The sequence below is a fragment of the Acartia tonsa genome, chromosome 11 (assembly GCF_053477335.1).
Source record: "Acartia tonsa isolate MP-2025a chromosome 11, ASM5347733v1, whole genome shotgun sequence".
Taxonomy (NCBI): Eukaryota; Metazoa; Arthropoda; class Copepoda; order Calanoida; family Acartiidae; genus Acartia; species Acartia tonsa.
The window spans coordinates 18,406,137-18,427,794 of NC_137270.1; the positions used below are offsets into that span (position 1 = coordinate 18,406,137).

Consider the following 21,658-nt stretch of genomic DNA (forward strand, 5'->3'; position numbering starts at 1 on the left):
TATTAAATTTAAGCATTTGCTCTTTAATTGTCCATATTCGCAATTTATCACAGTAGATTTTTTGTGCTTCGTTACTTATGAATTGTATCATCCTTATTGTTTTCCTTAGAGGTTGAGATAGATAGATAGTTGGATGATGGATAGATGGATAGATAGATGGATTGATAGATGGATAAATAGATGGATAGATAGATGGATAGATAGATTGATATATAAATGAATAGATAGATGGATTTTGCAATTTACCACACTAGATAGATGGATAGATATCTGATTGTGACAGACTTTATTTATTCAGACTTTGAACTAATGATAATAATGAATATTTGTAAGTTCTATTGCACTAAATGGTGGAGAGGGGCTAAGCCTAAATCAACACCTCTTTATGTTCGAAGTTTTAATGTAACTAAATAATCGTTTCTAAGGATTATTACCATTATCAATGATCTAAAGGGATAAGACAAAGGTCAATATAATTGATGTACATTCCCAATTATAAAACACAAAATTACTGCTTGTGTAGATAAAAATTAGTAGTCAAAACATTTTAACACACAACTGTAAATCTTTGGCGACTAGTGTTATGAACAGCCAAATGTCCCAAAGGTTAAGTTAATATCCAAATAACGTGGTCTTCCTATAATTAATAAAAATTTGAATTAGCAAGTAGTGTTATGTGTCTGTCTATTGGTAATGCTTTGTTTTTAAATTATGTAATTACTCTGTCTTCATTTTAAAATCTGCAGTTTTATTTAGGAAGGGAGGGGACATTGGGCTGTTTATTACACTAGTCCCCAAAGTTTTAAAATAATATTTTAATATGTTTTGGCCTAAAAACTTTAGGAAGTTTTATTGATTTTTTATTGCTTGGTTCATTAAGTAGAGTGTTGAAATATTTTAATCACTAATTGTCATCTACAGAAATCAATTTCGTAATATAATTTGATGTATCAATATTATGTAGGTATATAAAATATACAATGATACATATATTAATCGGTCATTGTTTTGTCCCTTAGATCCCTGTTTGTTAATTAACCCTTAACAGTTGGGCCCCTTGTCGCACATTTATCGGTCGGGGGGAGGGGGTTCTTTTTGCAGGTCCCCTGAATGATAATGAATTTCCGACTATAAGTGATTCAAAGTCAATTTTCGCTTACTTCGCTCTTTTATTCAACAACCTTTGTTTTTAGGTCCTTTTTTACTTAAAAATTTCAAATAGCTGTTATTTTCTTTTTTTTGAAGCTACAAATACAATTTTTTCAGAAAATGTTTATCTTTATATAAATTTTATATTATAAATCTCAAAACATAAATTTTGGTGGCCACAGCTGTACTTGGCAGCTGGCAGCTGCCGCAGTCGGCGGGTGGCGGGAAAACGGCGGCGGATCTTTAGGAAATTTTAATACGTTATATAGACATACATGAAAACCCAAATTTAAAATTTGAAGTCTCTAAGGCAAAAATTGCGGTCACAGGAGGCTTTTAAAGATTTCTAGAGACCTGGAGGATCAGGACCTTCAAGATCATACCTGGAACCTAAAATTAACTTTGAATACTTATATTTTACATAAGGGTTTACTACTAGATGATATTTTAGTAAGATAAAAGGCTTTGTTTAAGTCAGAAAAAATGTTTTGCTTTTTATCTGGATGAACCTGTCAGGTTTGCTGGCATGCAGTGCCCGCCAGGCTGGAGATATTCAAAAAATTCCAACTCTCAGTTATGTGGCATAGCCATAGTTAAGAAGTCACTCATTTATAGCCCTCTATCTTTCACACACAGAAAATATGATAGAAAAAAATGGAGGGGAGGAGGGGGGGGAGGGGGAAATGACCCCCTCCCCCTAACCGTTAAGGTTTAATATACACAAACAGTAAACAAGAATCATAATTTCATTATAAATATAGATATTAGTTTATAAAAAATTTATGTCAATCATGCCTACACTTATAATGGATTTATCATCACTGAACAAACTTGTAGCTGACTAAAATAAAGATTTCCCATCCACCCCCTTTACACCATCCCCTCCCCTTCTACCGAAATGAATTCCAAGGCCCCAACAACCCCTAATTTGACACTTTGAACACTAAAATCGGACTACAATTGACATAGATACACTTTAAAGGGCCCAAAAAGCTAGTGATAGAGTAGCTGCGCTACTGAAAAATTTTCGTATTGCTCTGATAAGTTGAGAAATGCATTCCCTGACCTCAAACATTCTAATTTGACATTTTGAACACGAAATTCGGGCTCTAAATAATTAAATCCCCTTTTTGGCTGATATGCCCCAATGTGCAATGCAGTTAAAAATACATTATTGTTTCTTGTGTTTAAAAAATATCTGCTACATTGCATTGTCTTTTGTTTAGGTTTTGTTCAGGTTTTATTCAAGCTAACCCTTTAAAGCCGAAAATTATGATTCTTAAAATAAACTTATGTTTTTTATTTTAGTTTTATAAAAGTTTTTCAATTTTGCTTAGAATGAATTCGTATTTTTTTTCTCATTCTAAAAGTATATATGAACACATACTTTTTATGCCTGTGAGAGGATATTTTTAATTTCAAAGTTTTGATTAATCCGATGTTAACAAAATAGATTTTTTCAATAATTACTTAACAGAATTTTAAAAGTAAGGTGTCAAATTAAAGATCTTACTATTTTTGTTCATACTGGCCATTTTCTTCTTTTATTTTGTTGCGTTTTAGTACCTTAAAACCGACTGAATTATTTTTCAAAAAAACTTAAATTACTTAAAAAATAAGAGGTCTACAAAAAAACCGATTTCATATCTGAATTCTATGAAAAATTTTACATCTACTACTTACTGAAAGAACCGGCTAGCTATCTTAAATAAAAAGCAAAAAAGTTGATACCCCTTCTTTAATACAAGTTGTAAAGCCAACGAATAAAAAAAATTATCATAAAACTTTGAGGACTAGTGTAATGACCAGTCCAATAATCCTTCCCTACCTGGATTTTAATACCTTAATCTTTATGAACTACTTAATTACTTTAGTAATAGTAATCTTTCATATTGCAAGCTTTCTTGTCCGTCTAGATAATGGATGTAGAATATATGTGGATATTATGCCAGGGAAAAAATAATCGTCAATTTAGGCTGCTAATATGGTCAGTTCTTACATTCAGTAGGATGGGTTAAAGTAGAAGATGGGAGGATCGAATTTTTAGCCAGCAACAAGATTCACTTTATTAGAGAAGATTAAAATCTGGTATAGGATCAAAGTAATAATATATCCATTGTCTAGGTCAAATATGAAACAAGGGTTATAACTTCCATAAGAGCCAAGCTCAATAGAACATACATTCATTCAGACGAAAATGAACACATCTATAATACAAAGTAGAACGATGTCTGTCTGGATTAGAACCGGTTCTCAGTCAAACTGAAAATCATGTATAGCATCATATTACAGACAATTTTCCACGAATTATTAAATGAAAAACTGTAATACTATTATTGAAATATTTGAATATACAGAATGAAAAAGTTTGTTTGTCATAATTATATGTATATTGTCTTATCCCTTAAGATTCTTAACCTTCTCTGATCTTATATTTTTCTTTCCAATTTGTTCCAAGACAAAAAGTATAGCTGCATTATGTTATTATAATTTTTATGAGAGAGAGAGAGGTAAGGATACCAGGAAAGTAGAGGACTTACACTAGTCCCCCAAAGTTTCAGAATAACATTTTTTTATTCCATTGCTTAACATCTTTTGCAACCTTTATCGAATTTTGATAGGTTAGATACGTGTCCAAACATTTCAACCACTAATTTGAATCTACAGAAGGGGTAATTTTGCGTATCATCATTGGGGATGTACATTAATTTATCGCCCATTGTCTTATCCTTTTAGATCCCTGCAAGGATACATAAATCTTAATAAGCAGATCTGGAGAAAATTGGTTGCGTCTACCTGTGTCAGGATTCGTCAGCCGCAGCCTTCTAAATTTTACATTGTAGACAGGATAAAAAAAGAATATAATAATGCCTCTTTTAAAAGCAGCAAAAAACGTTATTTTTATTACACAAGTTCGTTTGTGGTACAGATGCAATGTGTGAAAAATCGCTTAATTAAAAAAGAACGTAGAATTTGAAAAAAAAGTCGAAAGCCACAAGTCTTTTTTGCTATAATAATATTTTTTGTTGATATGACAGGTAGAGCTAATCTCTGTAGTGAATTCAGGTGTATTGCTCTGGCATGTACTTTGCAATAGTTTTTAGAACTATTTAACAACTTGCACTTTTCACAAAAATGAATGAATGTAAAAAATGAAAAATTTAATTTCCTTTCATGAAATTCATACAAATAAAAACTGATATTTTATGTAATTTGGGTATTCCTAGTTTGTATAGCCTAATCAAATTTGATAAATTACCCCAAAGTTATTCAGCCAATAAATGAAGAATAAGTTTATAAAATTAATGGTTACCAGTATAATTTACAGTCCAATGTCTCCTCATTCCTCGATAATAAGTTTTGGTTTATAAATGATAAAATATGAATGAAAAGTTGTGATAAAATTGTGCTAAATCATTAAGGGCAGCTCATATTAAATTGCGTTATTAAGCTTCGCTTTCATGGATGTTTCATATTTCTTGTTTATTCACTATGAACGTTTATTCAGAGGTAAAAGTTTGAATAATACATATTATATTACAGTACAGTGGTGAAATATCAATTCCGCTTATGAATGAAATTCTGTTTTAAGTAGTTGGGAAATTTTTGTGCAAATTATTCAATCTGACAGTATTATTATTATTATGGATCTCTAGGGATAGGGTAATGGACTATATATTGATGTAAACTCCTAATGATGATTTTAAAAAAAACCTATTCTCAAGATTTTAAAAAATGATCGAAAGCTTGGAAACCGATAAAAATCAATGTAATTTTTAAGCCAACAAATGAGAAAACGTTAATATAAGCTATGCAAGTATGACACTTGTGTGGAAACTATGGCACACTTTTTAAAGTTTATAAAACCTTGAGACTTTATAGTTTTACCTGTGTATAGGAAAACATCAAAGCACTAAAATTTGTTGGTTGTAAGTAGTTGGTTTTATAAGAGAGTGTTTGTAAGGGGGGGGGGGGTGGTTATTAATTTTATTCCGTAGTTTAATACCTGAATATATATCAGGGAGAAAGGGAAAATTGGACTATAAATATCTATTGTATCCAAAGTTTGGATCTACTGCAGTGTGCGGGTATGATCTTTACGTTTAGCCGTTTGGCAGCTAGCAGCCTTTAAAATTCATAGATTATTGGAAAATTGCGTTACCAGCAATATTTTACCGTGAACTGCAGTAGATTCAAACTAGTAGTGTTAAACCTTTTCAGCCAATAATTCTAATGTACATAAATGGTTATTTGGTATCAGCATTTGGATTTTATTTATCGTCCATAGTCTTATCCTTTAAGATCCCTATGAGGCTATGATTGTATTATATGTTAGGATTCATGTGTTAGTTTGTAATAGGATTGTGGTCAGGAATTTTGTGTCTGGTTAATTAGCTTCGCTTTTGTGGCTGTTGTCATCCTTGCTATTTCTAGAGCCCTGTGGTATGGGAACCTCGAAGCTTGAGGCGCGAAGAACACCAGCGGATGGTCTGCAACCAGGTTCAGCCAAATCAAAATAATAAGCCTGATCAAGTAGAATATTCTAAAAGGTTAGTTTTATTATTTACTGAACCTCGATCGATTTTTTTTTCGTGGTTAGGTGGCTGGTTCAAATCCCGGCCTATGATTATGACCACGTCATAACTAAATACCTTGAAATGGTTTCTACTACTTCTCTCTCAGTTGTGCAATATATATTATATATGCATATATAGTATTGAAAAGCAACATTAAGGTCATTCAGATAAAGGTCGTGTAGGAAAAGGGTTGGTTGGATATTTGGCCGAGTAAACAACATAAGCGAGCTTTGGTTCAGCGATACACCAAAATAAGATGTCATTGTGTAAAATATTCTTGATAGATTATCCATATTTTTTAGCTGAGTTCTTTTAAATTTCCTAATGTCACGTAATTTAAAAAAAAACATACAAGTTGTTTTATTGGTTGTATAAGCTATAACAGCTAAGGTCACTAAGGAAGAATTTGAAGAGCCTTGACAAAAAGACAAAGTGACTAATTATAAATATATTAATCTAAAGGTTAGCAGCTATGAGTAGACAGCTGAGTTCACGAGAGGAAGAATTTAAACAACTAAGAGATGCTCATTCTAAACTACAAAAGGTAAGAACAGTTATTTTTCGCATCGTATTATCGACAATTTCCGCGGATATTAAAAAAAAGATATAAGATTATACCAAGGGGCCAAAGACCCTAGCAAACAAAACTGGTATTAATTTTATTTTTTTAAATTTTAATATTCGTTTAAAATTGTCTGTAATACAATGCTACACATGATTTTTCAGTATGGATGAAAACTGGTTTGGTCCAACGGACATTAATCGGTTTCGAAGCCTTACTGGAAATAAACTTGTTGATTATTAATAAGGATTCTGAAAACTACTAGTTATTGAAGCAAACTATTTAAAAATATTTCTCGTATTCTTTCGAATCCGGTGGATAGGAACCGGTTCTCATCCATACGAAAAAACTATGTCTAGCATCGAATTATATCCAGCTTTCTACGAATATAAAAATGTACAATCATAAGATTAAAACCAGTTTTTTTAGCCGGGGCCTTCGGCACCTTGGAGCTTAAAAAACTAGTTTTAATCTCATAATTGTACATTCTATGTCCGCGGAAATCCGTTTATAATACGATGCGAGAAATAACTATTAAACATTAGTATATCATTAAAATTCTATTAAAGGGAATAGTAGCTTTCACAATATTCCGTAAAATTGTATGCAAGCTTCCATTCATATGCGCTTATTAAGTATTAATGTTTTAAATTTTGACCAAACGCATAGTATAATTAAAAGCATATTTAAAACAGTTTGACCTAATAATCGCATTTTACTGGAATCTTACTTACAACTTTATGGAATTTTGCGAAAGCTACTGTTCTCTACATAGGCTAGCCATAGGATTCGTACCAGGAATCTTTAGCAATAAGGCATAAGACAATGGACAATAAACTATATACATTCCCAATGACAATAAACAAATTTATTCCAATTATGTAGATAAAGATTATTATTTGAAAAGTTTTTCACTACTACTATGCACAGTTATAGACTCTCGACCACAAAGATTTTTTTATCCAATCTTGACAAGTGAGGTATTTTTGGAAAGAGGAATATACATAGAAAACACCTATGTAAATTAGAAAATCCGCAGAAATCAAATTTGCAAGTTGCACATAAAATCTCTTTTTATTAAGTTATTGAACAAAATAAATTCAAATTAACAATTAGGCGTTTTTTATAATGCAGTAGACCATTTTGTAGTTTGTTTTTTTTTGGCATTTATTTTGTTTAATTACTTCATAAAAAGAGTTTTTATGCACTACTTTGGTAATTATTAAACCTAAAAGTGCAATTTAATCAATGACAGTGTTGAAAAAACATATAACATGTTTTATAGTTTTTGATCACAAATTTTATACACATTTATCTGATATGTATATCAAAAGCAAAAATAACTATTTTCTTTAGATTTTCATACTTTGAAAGAATGTCTTGTTTACTTTTTGCACTATATTGACTCTAAAAAGGATTCTATATCTGATTTTTACATTTAGGATGATAGATTTTATGCCAATTAATGTGTTTACATCAAGAAAAAACATATTTTTGGTTTCTATACCTTTTTTTATCATAAAATGTGAGAAACTGCTTTTTTCATATATAAGGTGAAAAAAGTAACACTAAAGAATTTTTTTTGCCTTAAGTATGTTCTAAACTTATAGATAAACACATTTCATAAAAAGACTTTTTTCTAAATCTGTCATTTAAGGCATTAAATTAATTATGCAAATTAACATTGCAGATTTTTGCAAATAACTTGCAAATTTGATTTCTGCGGATTTTCTAATTTACATAGGCGTTTTCTATGTATATTCCTCTTTCCAAAAATACCTCACTTGTCAAAATTCGATGAAAAAATTGTTGTGGTCAAGATTCCATAACTGTGTATGGAACAACCCAATTAAAAATCAGTAATAAGTACCCAAAGAATAAATAAGATATAGGCGTTGAAAAACTTTGAGTACCAGTCCACGCTATGGGGTTTTCTTTAACTTTCAATAAAGGAATAACTTTATGGCTAGCCTAGGAATTTATTTAGGATTTTGCACAATAACAAAAGAATGATTTCAAAATTCTTATTTTGTCTAAAACCTTTGAAAAGTTGTACATTTATAAATCACTCAATGTTTTTTTTCTTTTTTTTTAATTGCTTCCCTCTAAAATCAATGTAAATTTTAAAAATTTAAGCACTTCTATCAATATTATTATTCATTGACCTTACAGTTGAGATTTTTCAAATTTCTTATCGAATTTCTACTAGAAAATTTGTGTACAAATTGGCTATTCATATTTTATATTGGAATTTTGATCAAATTTGTTTTAAATTTCTGTGCATTCTTTTCTAAGATTTTTTATTATTATTATGCAAATGTACCGATTTCTAAAGATAAAGTTGGGTAAAACGGCGTTAGGACAAAATCCCTAAAAAGGCATAATTTTTTTTTACAGTAGTGTTTTAAAGTAGGTAAAGGCCCTGCAGTGTTTGGCCCTCCGCAGGGGTTAGGCATAAAGAAGAAATTATTTTGTTCATTATGTTAGGTTTTTTTGTTAATTAGGTCTTTTGTTGATAAGTTCTTTTGTTAAATATGTCCGTTGTCATTAGGTCCTTTGTTCCAACGCCGTTAATACTGAACACTGGGCATTTTTATATATTTAGTTTATAAAACTATTCTATGTAGTGGCGTGCGGTAGCGGGGTGTCCAAGCCTCATTAAAATTGAAATGTGAAGTGCCCCCTTCCCATTTTTTAACCCCCATGGAGAAGAATTACTGTGCACGCCACTGATTGTATATCTAAATTTTTTTATGTTTACCTTTATACATTACCCAACAATTTATTAATGAGCTGCTTTCTTGTTAAAACTTTTTCTTTATAACACGAATAAAAATAATAAAGTAACAATACGTCATTGGAGGGTATTGGGATATAAATTAAACTTGTTCCCAAAATATTAAAAATGCATACATTTATTGGTTGGTTTAAAAACTTTGGTTACTATTAAAGAATCTTTATTGGGTCAAACAATAGGATATATAAGTTGGAAGGAATTTTAATGTTAGAGGGAGATTTGAAATCAGCATCAAATTTTAAGGATTTTTTTTATAAAATTCGTTTTTTGTATAATTCTTTATCTAAAAGCGGAAATACAATTTAAGTTAATTAATTTTGACATCTGTGAATAGTGGATTGAAAATTATCTTCGCTCTGATAGGAGAAGCTTAAGTGTCGCACATCATTCAACAAATTAGAGCGCAGGCAGTTTCCAATCCACCTTTTCTATTGGTCAAAATTTATGAACTTAAATTGTATTTCCGCTTTTAGATAAATAATTATATAAAAAACGAATTTCATAAAAAATCCTTAAAATTTGATGCAGATTTCAAATCTCCCTCTAACATTAAAATTCCTTCCAACTTATATATCTCATTAAACAAGCCTTTGGTGTTCAAAGGAGTGATTTGTTCATTATATACGTCTTATCCCCAAAGATCCCTGATATGTCTGCAACTCATTTATAAAATCAATTTACAGGGTTGTGCAGCCGCTTTGTTAAAAAATGAATAGTAGCTTGAGACACGGTTTTTAGGTTGGAGTTTCTTTGGTCCATATTTTGGTTTAAGGGTAAATTACCAAATAATTGGCTATCGGTATCCAAATAACTTTTTTATCACAATGTTTTTCCCCAAAAGTAGAATGAAGGTGGGGGGGGGGGGTGTTACCCGCAATATTTTATTTATTTAAAAAATAAGTTCTGGAAGTGGTAAAAAATAGATTAAACTACTAGAGGATCAACAGGCATTCTCCCCGAAAAGTACAAGCTAATTGGTTCAGCGGTTAGCTTATCTTATAGATGGAACAAAGTTCATAGTACAAGCTACACAAATAAAAAAAATAGCGGCTGCGTCACCCTGTAAAAGTGTTTATAAAGCACTGACATTTACTGTGTGTACCCTCATAAACGTCCAAGGTTGAGGGGTAAAGTGGTGTTACTCCCTCTACAACTTTGAAACCTCTATTTTTACTTCCCAAAAAAATTCATATTGCATTACATAACCCTCAAACCTTTGAAACCCCTCATTTTATCCCCCTCAGAATAAAAAGCTTGGACGTCCCTGTGTACCCTGACCATGTGTGACCACAACGTGGTTGTGTTTTAAAGGTATTATCTGAAAAGGGAGCTGAACTGAGCCATGCTGTCAGAAAAGCAGAAGGATATGAAAGGTTAGTAGAAAGCATGTTCATTTTTTCAAGGTTTTCTACTTTTCTATCAAAAAGTTATATTGAGAATGTTTCCATAAGTAGGGTAGCAAAAAGAAGCTTACAGTTTTACCTTTTTTGAAATTTTTCGTGGCTCGGCAGCCGCTCATGGGTCTTTTATAATTTCTAAAGAACATGTCCTAACTGTTGTGATTTCTTTAACTCCTTCATGACGAGCTCCCAAAGTTCAAAAAATTAAATCACCAGGTTTAACAAAAAATACTTTTTCAATAATTACTGAACAGAATTCAAAAGTAAGGTTTCAAATTAAAGATCTTACTATTTTTGTTCATAATGGCAATTTTCTTTTTTTTTGCGTTTTAGTACCAACTAAAAAATCAATTAACTTAAAAAAAGAGTTCTACAAAAAGACCAATTGCTGCATATCTAAATTCTATGGATCATTTTACATCTAGTACTTACTAAAAGCACCGACTAGCTATTAAAAAAAATCACAAAAGTTAGGACCTGTTCTTCAGCTGGAAATATGAACCTGACCCTAATATGGTGATCCCTCATCTAAAAAATTGCAAAGCACTAAATGTTCAAAACAGATTTAAATATGCCGAGCTCGGAAATGTTTCTACAATAAGTAAAGTGATAATTGGCAATTGCACTTAATTTCTTAGATTTTAATTGAAACTTATGGAAGTACCTTACTTATAGATCTTTGTACCAAAAATTTGAATGATAGACTTGTATGAAAATCTTTCCTTTTAATTTCTTTCTTTAAGGTTATAGTCATTTTGTTTCGTCATATAAATATTTGTGATTATACATTAACTTTTAAATGTTCTTGCTTTTTTTCTTTGTTAATTAATGATAATGTGCTTGATTGTCTTTTTTTTTATCATTTTGACCGAATTATATTGTGCAGTCCTGTAAACTATGACGTCAAATGGGTTTAGTCATTTTGTCTTTTATTGAAGTGAAACATTTTTCATTTTTATATTCTCCATTTCATGTTAGAATTACTAGATTTTTGATAGATAAATCATGATTTTGAAATGACTTTGTGACTTATGTTTTAATAATTATGACAACATCCATAAAGCGAAGATTTAAAATCAGAAGAAAGAACAAATATACAATAACACTTGAGTGTCAGAACTTAATAAGCAGAACATAAATTTTTAAGTTTATTTCTGTACAAAAATTTATATTCCATTGTCCTATCGCTAAAGATTTTATCTAAAAGTAATTGTGTATTATGGTAATACAGCAACGTCAGATCTTTTTCTCAACTACTGTATAGTATGTGCATAAACTTCCACAAAGTGTTTCATATTCGTAAATATTTCTCCAAAAAATAAGACTATGCAAATTAACTACAATCGTCCAAGGTTGGGATAAAAGAGTGTCCTCCCCCCCCCCAAAAAAAAAATTAAAATCCTCATTGTATTTTACTAAAAATTTTAAAAGATGATTACTATCCCCCCTCAAAACTTTGAAACCCATGATTTACCTCCTCCCCCCCCCCCCCACTCCTAAAAATAAAAAGCTTAAATTGAAAGTGGGGTTGGGTTACGATTTTACACTTCAAGTTTCCCTAGAAAGAAGCAATAGTACACAACACCCTACAGAATATTTATCAAACCAGGGAAGGAGGAGGCATCGGGCTATTTATTACACTAGTCCTCAAAGTTTTCTTTTTCGTTGGCTCAATAACTTTGAGGTCGTTGCTTGGTTGGTTAATTAAGTTGAGTGTCCGAACGTTTCAACCACTCATTGATATCTGCATAAGGGATAATTTTGTATATTCATTCAGGATGTACATCAGTTTATCTGCCATTGCCTTATCCCTTCAGCTCCCTGCTATCAAATCTTTTCATAGAAAAATGATATCATACTACATAGTCTACATCTTTCTTTTTATCTTTATTACATTCATCTTCAAATATGATAAGTGTTTCTCAAAATTAACCAACAAAATAATTGTCATAGATAAATAATGAATCTCTAAAGGTCAGGTATCTAAAGGGATAAGACAATGGCCGATACATTAATGTACATCCCTAAGGATTATTCTTAAAATTACCCCTTCTGTAGATTACAATTAGTGGGGACTAGTGTGATTAACAGCCTAATGTTACCTCTCTCTTTGTATCATTTTTTTTTAGATCAATTATGTGTACAAAAGATTCTAAAGGGAAAATTATGAAGAAGGATTATTTTTAAAAATAATTTTTTGTTTTTATACGAAAACAATATTTATTACATCACCGTTTTATTAATTTAATCAAACATAGATACTTTTTTTTCAATTTCTATCCACTTAATATATTTTTTTAAAACTTTTCCTATGCTTATATATATGTTTATCCTTATTTGATTCTTGAATATTTGGATGTTTTATCAATTTAAATATTTTGCTTCATAACATATTAAATATTAATCATTTTTTTAAAAAATCAGATATTATAAAATCTCCTTAAACTTTTAAAAAAATTATTTAATTAAAACATGAAAGATTTTCCAAGATAACATTTTTTTTTCTTTAGTGTATATTCAAAATTATTGTATCTTAAAAACTAATATTTGAAAAACTTTATATGTTGTAATTGCAAATAAAAAGTTTTTTTTTTATTGCATGAATTTTAGATTTTGTGTATGAAGGTGTAATGTTTTCTATGTATGTATACATTTGTCTAAACTGACTGAGTTATGTGCATGATTCACTTCAGTAAGAGGTCTTTTTTACCTGACTGCTTGATTAAATTCCATAAGAGGTATTTTAGCTCTTTGCTCGATTCGCTTCCATAAGAGGTGTTTTAGCTCTTTGCTTAATTTACCTCCATAAGAGGTTTTTTAGCTCTTTGCTTAATTTACCTCCATAAGAGGTTTTTTAGCTTACTGTCTGATTCACTTCACTCAGAGGTGTACAAGCAACTTGTTTAATACTATTTTTAAAATTAAAAATCTCTTTTGCATGATTCACTTCATTATGAGGTGACCACATAACACGTTTTTAGTATTTGTCTAAACTGATCAAGCATATCTTGCATGCTTTACTTCATTGAGAGGTATGTATTTTTTTATTACACAGGGAGGCCAAGAGGTTGAGAAATAGAATGTTAAAGGATGAACCAAGTCAGGATGAAGAACGATGCTCACACCAGGCATTACATATATTTGACAACAAATAGTAGTTCTTTTTGGTTGTCTGATATTCAAAGCAAGTTTATATCAGTTTAATAGATACACAGCAAATCTATCAGATGAATCTATTTTGAACCAGATATTCAAGATTTATTTTAAGTAGGGTTGGGCCGGATACTTTTTTAGCCGGATACCGGATATCCGGTCTCCGGCCTTATATCTTGCTAACGCTCGATATCCGGCAAATTACCGGATATCCGGCAGTAAAAATCCCCAAGATATCAGCCAAACCGGATATCCGGCCTATCCCTAATTTTAAGTACCTAAAGATTTTGAGCCAACGAATGTGACATTGTTACAAATGTGCAGTGTCTAAACTTTTCTACCAATTTTTTATCATATTTTGGGATGTACGTCAATTTATAATAAATTGTCTTTTCCTTAAAATCCCAATCAAAACAAAATATTTGTTTGACCTACCCAGCAGATACAGGATGCACAGCCGACTAGAAAAGAGGTGCATATGGAGCCACACAATAGACACATGGAGCCACCCAGCCGCCGCAGTGACGAGCATATACACAGCCCACAGGGGGGCAAATGTAAAGAGGTAGGTAGTGATCAATACTAAGTTATAACAGCGATTTTAGGGGATAAGTCATTGCACGGAAAAATGTAGAACACAGTAATAGTGTCTGACTGATTATGACGTAACAAAAAAAAATAGCCAATGAGAGGCCGTTATTGACCTATGGTAAAATTTATAGTGGCCTCTTATTGGCTATTTTTTTTTGTTACGTCATAATCAGTCAGACACTATTACTGTGTTCAAAAAGGTAAAATACCACAAATAAGCAACCTCCCCCCCCCTCTTCAAACATATTTTGGAATTAATTAAAAATAAGGATGGGGAGTTTTTTTTACATTGGTTTGTATATTACTTTAGGTCGAGTTGGGTTATAATATATACGGTACTTGGGTAGCAGGTTTTGGCCTCCCAAGAAATAGGCATAGGGAAAAAATCTACCCTTTCCTCCACTGGTCACTTGTAGAATAGCACCATATTACCCCTTCTTTATATTATGTGTAATTATTGGTTCAAAGTGTAGACACTGCAAGTATAAACCAACCAATCAAGATAAAAAAAAGCACCAAAAGCTTTGAGGTCATGTTCACAAGAAGCGGCAATAAAACTAGAAAAAATTCATATTCTACATCTTATTACTGAAAATTTTTCACAAATATTGAAATAAAATCATAAAATTGAACCCAGTTTCATTAGAAAGGCCCTTCGATACTTGGGGCTAATAAAACTGATTTTAGTCTTAGATTTTTTCATCTTTATACCTACGGAAAACTTTCTATTGCGACAAACAACTTTTATATTTACAATCAATATAATTTTACAATATTATTAGGTAAAAGATGGAAAAGATAGTCGGCGAGGAAGCATGCTCAGAAGACAAAAGGAATAATAACTAAAGATAGTTTTTAGTAAAATATTTTTTAGTTTAGATTTCACTTTATATTAGTTCCTTGATTCTTTTCTATGGGCGATTTATCTTTGGAGCAGTCGTTAAAATTTTCGTTCAAAAACGGCTCCAGCTCCGGACTAGATAAATAAAGAGATTTTTTTAAAATTATAATTTGGTAACTCTGTTTTGTCATGTGCAAATGCCCCTATTAAGTTTTTCTTTTAAAACCACCAAAATTCAAAAATAGACGTGGGAAAAAAATGTGTCGAGTTTTTTCTTGATTTTAGGTCGGAGCCGGAGCTGGAGCCGGAGCCTCCATCATCACAGACGGCTCCGCGGAGACGCACCAAAATCAAACGGCTCCGCAACGCTGCTTTGGAGGGTAGTGTTACCCTCAATCAAAATAGTTATAAACCTTCCCAGAATGGCTCATAATATTGGGTATTTAGTAGCCCCACAGTGTTATGACTCAGCAGATGTAGGCCTCTGCTGGGTGTAGTCCCGCTGCAGGGTTAGGTATAAGTATAAAATCTGTATCCCCACCCCCACTCCTCATTTTAGTTTTATTTGAAAAATAAGTTGTGGGTGTTTCAGTGCTCAACAGGCACTTTGTGAGAAGGCAACGACTTATTTATATTTTTTTATGAAAGTAATAAATGTATAAGTATAGATGTCCAATTCGACAACTACCTGGCCCAAGTAGTGGAGACCCTTTTCGTTTGTTAGCAGATTGCTTTATGCTATTTGCATGGATTCGGCTGTGTTATATTTCGTACGCTATTTCAAAGACCAAATACAAAATCGGGACAGTGTTCACGCCATGTGGGCAGAGTTACAAATACTAAATTCTATTTTTTTTACTTTTTTATAAACGTTTTAAAATCAGATGTGTTAGTTATTATTTTGTAAGGAGTCTTTATTCCCATATCAAGACGAACAAGACTTGGACAAATTAACTAAGGTAAGTAAAAACATTTCTCGTATTCATTCGAATCCGGTGGATAGGAATTGGTTCTCATCCATACGAAAAAACTATGTCTAGCATCGTATTATATCCAGCTTTCTAAGAATATAAAAATGTACAATCATAACATTAAAACCAGTTTTAATCTCATAATTGTGCATTCTATATCCGCGGAAAGCCGTTTATTATACGATGCGAGAAATAACTATTCCAGTATGACTTCGAAACCTATTAATATCCGCTTGATTAGAAACAGTACTCAGCCATACTAAAATAAAAAGTATTGTATTGCATCGTATTAAAGACAGCTTTCCCCGGATTCTAAAATGAAAAATTATAGAATTGATATTTATTTAGTAGGCATGTTTGGCTGTTCGGGACTAAAAATGGTTTTACTCCTATAATTTTTCATTTTAAAATCCGCGGAAAACTGTCTATAATAAGATTTGATAAAGGCATATTTTTTGTCACATTCAGGAGAAAAATAATCATAATTTACATAGAATTTTATATCTACTTGAGAATGTAAACTAACTAATTTTCATTGTTGTCTTATCCTTTAAAATCCCTGCATATTCAGAGACAGGTTTTTGAAAGATGAATGCCGCGTTTTTTCAATTCGCGAAATTTAAACAGAGTATACAACTATTGATTTAATTATTTCGCTTTTGTTGGTACGGCCTTCATGGAAGAAAAACAAATTATCTTCAATTCATATTTGCTGCATATTTATTAGTGGATCTTTTTAGAGCTGTATTAGACATTATACAAATGGCTAAAATAATAATTTTAAAATTTTGAATTCTTAAGTTGTATACTCTGTTGAAATTCTATCGTCTTCGTTCAATCAATCAATGTTTTAAAAATGTCGAAAAAACGCGGCATTCATCTTTCAAAAACCCATCTTAGGATCAGCGTAACAAGGATGAAGCAATGAAGAATTTCGCAGCTCCATGCAGCATAGACTCTGCTAATCTGGATAACCTAGGGGTAGAACCTAAGGAACATAGGCGTCCAAGGGGGGGGGTAATGGGCCATTTGGCACCCCAAAACGATTTTGGGGGTGCCGTAGGCACCCCCAAAATTTTTTGAACAATACCCCCCCCAAAAAAAAATTACCCCTACCTTGGGGGTGCCGTAGGCACCCCCAACGATTTTGGGGGGGGTATTTACCCCCCCCAAACGATTTTGGGGGGGGGTAATTACCCCCCCCAAAATAAATGTTCTTTAAAAAAAATTTTTGGGGGGGGTATTTACCCCCCCCCAAATTGAATGTTCTTAAAAAAAAAATTTACTGAAAATTTTTTTTTTGGGGGGGGGAGGGAGTAATCCCCGTCCCCCCCACTAAACCATCCCGGGGATCTATGATGTAATTGTAAAGCACTGAAGATTCCATAAAATAGATACCTAACTAAATTAAATATTTCATTAAATAATGAAAAAGAATTTCTATAGGCGATTTCTTTTGGGAGGATGTCAGGGTGTCTCAAAACTAGTTATAAAACTTACCAGGACCTATAAGACGCTTCACTTTAAAGTATAATCATATTGGTTCATTGGTTAGTGAGTTAATTATTGTATTTTTATGTTCTAAAGAATGAGATACTACTATATATTTGAATAGTAGTGGCGCCCTTAGCATCTAAGAACTCTGGTTTTCTAAAGGGTGAAAAGGGAGGAGAAAAATAGCCTAAAACCACTCAAAGGATTGACCTATAATAGTGTGGAACCATCATGGGATCTATGTGAAGCTTTCCTAAAAAGGAGAACTCAGTATTAAAAGTAATGAAATCTGAAGCTATAGTCAAATAAACCTTACTTACTACTTTATGTTATAGGATAGTACTTATTAACTTAATAGATTAGGTAGGTGCTTTTTTTACATAATTAAATTACCCCCCCCAAAAATTTTACCCCCGGGGTAAATTAGTTTGGGGGGGGTAATTACCCCCCCCAACAGATTTGGGGGGAGTATTTACCCCCCCCAACAGACTTTAGGGGGGGTAATTACCCCCCCCAATCAAATTTTACCCCCGGGGTAAAAATTTTGGGGGGGATAAAAAAAAATTTTGGCGCGCTTCGCGCGCCATTTTACCCCCCCCAAACACGAATTACCCCCCCCCCTAAACTTTTTTACCCACCCCAAAAAAAAAAGCTTGGACGCCCCTGCTAAGGAATGGATTAGATCATTTACAATTGATATTTAATTACCAACTCACAAGTATTTTAATGTTAAGTTTCTTTTGCATTTCAGATTGTTTCATGTACAGATGTGTTCATTTACATTAAATGAAATTGATAGAATAAAAATAAGGATGACAACATCCATAAGTAGCTAATCATAAAAAAAAACATGAATTCTCAATCAAATGTTCAAGGAGAAGAAAAAAGAGAAAGAAGACATGAGAACGCTGGGAATGTTGTCTAAAAAAATCAGAGGTCTAGCCTAAAATCTCATTACCCCCATAGCGTCACGGACTGATGGACAAACAGACATAGTGAATCATAGACTAGCTTCGCTACTTATTAGAGAAAGAACAAAATGTATAATATACAAGGATATAAAGGATAATACTGCATAGATGATTATTTGTTATACCTAATGTCCTGGTAGAAACAGGAATGGCAGTAGATTGAAATAAATAAGAATAAGGAAAGATAGATTGATAAAAGGAGAATTTTCAAGAGAGTTGGAGAGAGAAGAAAAATACCAATTAAAAATTATTTTTAAAATCTGATATATTCATTGTGTAAGGAGATGAAAAACTTCTCCAACGGCCAGTCGAAGAAAGGAAGCCTGAAGGACTGCGGCGGCAGCAAGTCTGGTAGTCTAGATTGCGGCGGCGGCAGCAAAACTGGCAGTATAGATTGTGGCGGCGGTAGCGGTAGCGTTAGCGGTTCTGTCAGGAATTATATCAGCAAAACCATATGTTAAATATCTACCATATTTTTTATAAAAACGTCAAAAAGCACAAAAAACGTTAGTAGACAAAAGGACAAAGAGAGTTATATAGCACATGTTCATTAGTCATTAAAAAAGGAAAGGGAATATATGATATATATAAATTTTAATCACGAAACCTTTCAATAACAGATCTGTAGTATTGATGTATATACAGGACAGTTTTCGTCTGCTAGCAAATTGTTTTCTGCTACTTGGCTGTGTTAATATTCCCGACACTTGGTTTATTTTTAAAGACCCAATTGAGAGTTGGCACAAGGTCCTTGGGATGGGGACATACAGTTATTTAATGATCCCTTCCTTTTCTAGTGTTTTACTTTGATAAATCTACCAAAGAAAAAGTTATAGACGAAGCCAAATCTGTACCACTTATGATTCCTGTGACGTAATAAAAATAAGGGTCTCTCCATCTCTTTTTTAGGGGATTCCTTTCCCACTTCTACTCTCACCTCCCTCATTTATGACGTCACAGGAATCAAAAGTGGTACAGATTGGGCTTCGTCAAAGTTTTACACTTAAAAATTGCTTGATTTTCTTTGTCTTATGCCTTGATTTTGAAAATTTATATTAACTTTTGAATTGATATGTTTACAGAGGAAGTTTTGATTGTGCTAGCAGTGTGAATTCAGATGCTCTTAGTTCAGGAATACAATTTATCTTTTTAGAAAATATAGCTTAAGTAGGGCTCGGCATTATCTAGTCAGCTACCAAGAAGCAGGGCCCGAAACCGCAATTTTTTCAGCTGTAAGCCTCATGCAAATAAACCGTTTACAATTTTAAAAGCTGAAAGTTTAAACCTATCCAAAATAGGGCAATCCCTCCTTTCAAGTAAATTTTCAAAGCAATCAAACGATTTTAAATTTGAGGCTGTGTCGAGGCTGATGCAAGGCTGCCGAGCCTTTCTGGAGAAATAAGATTTTTTATAACTTGATAAATATCAGAAAGGTCAGGATTTAAAGCTTGGTTATACGAGATTTGTCTGGCAATCCTTTTACCTTACAGAGCGTGCCCCTGGATGCTAGGGGCGCAGCAGCAGAAACATATAGTAGATTATAGTAAACTAGCGGCTTCGCCCCTAGCCTCTAGGGGCTTTGCCCCAAGAGGTTTGATCAAACTAATTTTTCGTGTTTTAGATTTTAAAGAAAATTTTTAAAAAAAAAATGGGGGGGGGATTTTTTTTTGAGGGGGGGGTAGTCGACCCCACTATTTTAGTTTTAAAAAGAAAAGAAAAATTGTGGGGGGGATTTTTCTTTTTTTTTTTGGGGGGGGGGGGGTTGGGGGTGTCCCCCCCCAAGAAAATAGTTATAAACCTTCCTGGGACATATGAGAAGCTACCCTGTTAAGGAGAACCCGATTGGTTCAGCGGTTAGCGAGATCCTTCGCTACAAACAAACAGACAGACAAACAAACATCATTCTACTTTGTATTATAGATGATAAAGAATGTATATTACTAGAAACGAACTCGCATACAGAGGTGACACAGCTGTGTGTTAAATATCCCTTCGCGGATTTTACAGATGGAGATAAACAGGTTCGTAATATTTGATTTAGAGTTTGGCAGCGGCGGCTCAGCTGTCTGTAAGCCTCAGGGAAATCAAATTTTCTAATAATCTGTTGGAAGTCTAAATCTGAACCAAAAAAGGGAAAAAAACTTGTCAAAGAATCCAAACGGGTTTAAATTTGAAGCTTAGTGGCAGCTGTGAAGCTCTGATATTTAAAACGCAATGCACATTCTCCAATGCTTAGTTTCCTGAATAGTATTTGCTTTTTTAGAATATTCTTTATTTTCCAGTGGTTAAATAGCCAAATATATATCCTGTTACAAGTTGCATGATGTCTGCAAGTATATTACACTGTCTGTGTGTCTGTTTGGCTTAATTTCTAGTGGAAAAGTAACAGATCTATAGTATAGATGTATATACAGATCTATCTTCCCCCCTTTTTCAATGACCTTTTTTGTCTGCTAACAAATGGTTTTCTGCTACTTGACTGTCTTAATATTCCTGTTACTATTGTTTTTTCAAAGACCCAATTGAGAGTCGGCACAAGGTCATTACGATATAGATATACAGTTATTTAACCCTTTCGTCCTTTAGTGTTTTACTTTAATGGAAAAGTACTATCCGTTACAGACAGACGTACTTTAATTATAGAAAAGCTTCGCTTTAAAAAATATTGTTAATATTTTCTCGTATTCATTTGAATCCGGTGGATAGGAACCGGTTCTCATCCATACGAAAAAACTATGTCTAGCATCGTATTATATCCAGCTTTCTACAAATATAAAATGTACAATCATAAGATTAAAACCAGTTTGTTTAACCGGTGCCTTCGGCACCTCAGGGCTAAAAAAACTAGGTAGTTTTAATCTTATAATTGTACATTCTATATCCGCGGAAAGCCGTTTATAATACGATGCGAGAAATAACTATTATCTTTAATTAAACATCCTTGTAAATAATAAAAATACTGTTGTTAATTTGTAGCATAGTTATTGTTGTTGTACATAAAAAAATATTGAACTTGGTTGTAATTATCAGTCAGTGAGGGACGGGACATTGGATTAGAGATTATTCTTGCTATCAAAGTTTTATAAACACTTTGGGTACTTTTTATTTAATCTAGATTGGTTGCTTGTACAAACTTGTTAACAAATAATTTT

General features: G+C 32.5%; 1 protein-coding gene across 8 annotated transcripts in view; it reads left to right on the forward strand.

Annotated features, from left to right (window-relative positions):
- The window catches only part of LOC145331865 (uncharacterized), a 99,694-nt gene that overhangs the window by 66,634 nt on the left and 11,402 nt on the right, over positions 1-21,658 (forward strand). For 2 of the 8 annotated variants that reach the window (XM_080176710.1, XM_080176718.1), the window contains exons 23-33: positions 5,584-5,699; positions 6,189-6,270; positions 10,397-10,458; positions 13,541-13,613; positions 14,078-14,203; positions 15,012-15,059; positions 15,976-16,029; positions 16,942-17,030; positions 18,784-18,936; positions 19,586-19,636; positions 20,449-20,527. In XM_080176710.1, the coding sequence (XP_080032836.1) occupies positions 5,584-5,699; positions 6,189-6,270; positions 10,397-10,458; positions 13,541-13,613; positions 14,078-14,203; positions 15,012-15,059; positions 15,976-16,029; positions 16,942-17,030; positions 18,784-18,936; positions 19,586-19,636; positions 20,449-20,527 (933 nt within the window). Of the gene's footprint in view, positions 1-5,583; positions 5,700-6,188; positions 6,271-10,396; positions 10,459-13,540; positions 13,614-14,077; positions 14,204-15,011; positions 15,061-15,975; positions 16,030-16,941; positions 17,038-18,783; positions 18,937-19,585; positions 19,637-20,448; positions 20,528-21,658 lie in introns of all 8 variants that reach the window. The other 6 variants (XM_080176714.1, XM_080176713.1, XM_080176711.1 and 3 more) reach the window with 6 other exon arrangements.